At 41.7% G+C, this 3,409-nt stretch overlaps 1 protein-coding gene across 1 annotated transcript; it reads right to left on the bottom strand.

Annotated features, from left to right (window-relative positions):
* Nucleotides 1–748: 748 nt before the first annotated feature.
* Nucleotides 749–3,409, bottom strand: camk2n1b (calcium/calmodulin-dependent protein kinase II inhibitor 1b). Its single transcript, XM_066691177.1, has 2 exons — nt 2,579–3,409; nt 749–1,919 (listed from the first exon to the last, which is right to left on the bottom strand). Exons 1-2 carry the CDS (start codon nt 2,745–2,747, stop codon nt 1,849–1,851), a joined length of 240 nt encoding a protein of 79 aa, XP_066547274.1. The 5' UTR covers nt 2,748–3,409; the 3' UTR covers nt 749–1,848.

Below are 3,409 nucleotides of genomic sequence, written 5' to 3'. Positions count from 1 at the left end.
GTGGTGAACACAAGAGTACTCTAAATGAATGTATACACACTGCTGCTTCTTTCTAATAATGTAAAGCTTCAAAAGCTACTGATACCTAACATATTGTCATATAATAATTTAACGTAATCAAGTGTAAGGTATTGTAATGGGAATATCTAATCAGTATTCATTATTGTATGCACAAAATGCAAGGTCATTTATATGCAATAAATTACTATTTTCAGTTTTAAAAAGAGACATTTTCTGATGTACTGCTAGGAATATGTTACATTGAATATGTTTTCCTTCAGAGTGAAACCTGTGTTTTTTTCCTGCAATAGTTAAATGTGGATGCAATGGTTGGATGGCAATGGTAAAACACAGGTTTATATAGAGTTATAGGATATCAGACATTGATAAGAATTACGAGATGCAAGCGCTTATCCGAAATCTCAAAGCTCCAGGCTTCTGTTAGCTCCTCCAGCGTCAATGGCATGTCTAATTCTGAGTGAAGTATGGTTTAATGCATTACAGTGACTTAACTACCACCAGGTGACATTAACTAGTGTGAAAGGGCTTTTCCTTTTGTAATGCAGACAACACACCAGCTTGTGCAACATTACTGTGTAGGACAGGGGGATTTAAAACCGGTACAGGTGCGACTGATTAAAGGTCACACACATACTGTAAATACTGCAGATTCATAGACACAACAAAAACGCCATACACACAACACAAGTCACCACACTTGTTTTGTTGTCGTCGCTTTTTAATGTTTTATTTGTATTATACATTGCAGAAATAGCCCTGTTAAGTGAATATAGAGGTGCAACATATACAATATTTAGTTAAGAAAGTTCTTGAGGTCTGTCATTCAAAGTTGCAAACAAGATGTATAATAATATACAAGTTTCTTTGCCAGAGAGGCGTTTTTGCACATTTCATGCAACAGCAGGTAATTTACCATTAAGAAAGAGCCCTATAACATAAGAATGGCAGCCAAAATAGCAAAATCTTACAATTACCGAGAGCACAGAGAACCAGGTTGGCTGGCATTTTCCAAAATATTTGGCACAGTTGTGATTATGTTCCATACAATATATTAATTTATAAAGTGTCATGACTACCACGGTTAACAAAACAGATATGAATCTCGCTAAAACATGGTCTTTTATAAATAGCTTTCTAATATATAAAATAAGCTTCTCACTGTAAATCGAGCAGGCTGCTGGTAGCAACAAAGAAACCAAGCAACATCAAAAATCGATAATTTAAAAAAGGAAACTCCTTCATTTTGTCATTCTATATAAAACTCATTGTTCAGTCTGTCAACACTGCAAAAAATGGTATCCAAAAAGTTAATCAATTATGCATTTATACAGATGATGAATTTCACATTTAAAACTTAACAGCGTTTTACATCCATTGTGCAGAAAAAAAAATTGCAAGATAGGATTGTAAACAAAGTGCTCATTCAGCATCAGCCAAAGGACAGCAAAAAATACAGACGTTTGAGACAAAGTGTGCTTAGCTGGATCGGTTTTTTCTCTCCTTCATTCAACATTTCGAGTTGTGTACAATACTGGCTCCGGGTTGGGGATACAACTCCTTTTCGGTGTTAAATATTTTAGTTGGGGTTTAATAATCAATCAGCTTTATACTTCATAAGAAAAACAGTGTTTGCTATCATCGCCTCCTTTCCCTGCAGTTTGCACGTCTGACATTGGACTTGGTGCCGATAGGACACTGGATCACGGCCCATTCGGGAGGATTTCAAAGTGCTTTTGCCCAAACCAACAAAAAAAAAATAGAAGAAAAAAGGGTCGATTCATCATCATCATCCTCCTCCTCCTCCTTAAACAAAGTCTTTGGATTGCTTTAGACACCCGGGGGTGGCTTTTCTGACATATTTTTCAGGACATCATCGATTCTGTCATCTTCAATGACAACTGCAAAGAAGAAAAAACACAATCTAACCTGCATTTGGAAATTGAAGTGCTAATAATTTATGCTGCGGCACCACACCAACAACACACCATCGTGTTGTATAGATTACTGTACTGGAGGGCGGCTATTTCACAAACTTATTAAAGTGGGATAATATTAAATATGATAGGCTAATACATAAGTAGATTCATTTTCATAATTGATGTACATTAAAAACCCTCTCGAGATAAGACAATGAACCCGCAAGACCAAAACTGAATTCCAGAAATTACACACCTGCGTAAAAAGGCACACAACGACCCGCAAAGCACGGACTTAAACATGCCCGCACTATCCCGCTGCTCTTATTGTTCTTTCTGAGAAATAGATACATACATACAACGTAACAATGTGCCTACAATAACAATAGCACATGAAAGTCCGCCATAGCAGACTACTGTATAATGCTGATGTACGAATAAAACTAGCTCCTGTTGTCTTGTTGGTCTATGAAGCCTCAGTTTCTGGGGCAACCCGTGTGGACGCCCTGAGACGCGCCGCGCTCATACACAGCAGGACAACCTGCTTCTTACAATGTAGCCTTTACACATGGCTTTTCTGCAGGTGGTCATTACACTTTTGTACTTGTTTGATGATATTTTGACATCCCAAGCCCCCTCACCTCGTTTGCTTCTCCCGATCTGCCCGAGTTTGGGGGGTCTTTTATTCTGCGCGGCGCCGAAGAAGTTATTGGTGTCCTGGAGACGACAGGTGAAGGAGATCTGTCCCACCTCTCCGTCATCGCCATAGTGGGTGATCTTCTCTTCGTTGTAAGGCAACACTTCCGACATGTTGATGTGTGGACCCCCAGCAGATCGGCTCGACGCAAGCAACGGGAAAGCAAAAGACGCAGAAAAAAAAGGGAATCTGGAGCTGAATGCGGTTTCTCGTCTCTCCCCCCAAAATATAATTTCGCAGGCACGCACAAATATAATGCCAGTATATGTTTCTTTGCAACAGTCACATCATTCAAGGCTCCCTCTGCTTCCTGCGTGCTGGCGGCTCGGGCGGGGGAGCCGGCGCTGCTGCAGCTCTGCTCGCTGGGACGGCGCTCGGAGATGCTGGCGGAGAGAGAAGATGCAAATTGAGAAGCGATGCAAAGCGGATCCCTGGGAGACCCGGCAGCCAGAACACGTCACTGGGGCTGAGGTTTCCTGTGCATCCAGCGCTGCCCAACTCCCTGGGCTGGGCATTGATTTCTGCCCGTCTGTTGGCCAGGCGTTTTCTCCTCTCTCTATCCGATTCCACTAAACACAGGCACAATGCGCGTCTATAGGCACCTGCAGCATTTAGAAAACAAGCTCGGGCATGCACAAGACATTTCGCCGGAGGAAAAGCCCAAGTGTGATGTGCAAATATGCAAATGTTCAGTTGCAGCAGCGTGACAGACAGCAGTGTGCAGCAGTGCCACAGCGAGTGGGCTTCCCGGACAGACCCCCGGTTCTGGCACTTT

The sequence above is a fragment of the Amia ocellicauda genome, chromosome 18 (genome assembly GCF_036373705.1).
Source record: "Amia ocellicauda isolate fAmiCal2 chromosome 18, fAmiCal2.hap1, whole genome shotgun sequence".
Lineage (NCBI taxonomy): Eukaryota > Metazoa > Chordata > Actinopteri > Amiiformes > Amiidae > Amia > Amia ocellicauda.
The sequence above is the reverse complement of the archived record's forward strand: the minus strand, read 5'-3'. Positions and strand labels throughout refer to the sequence as shown.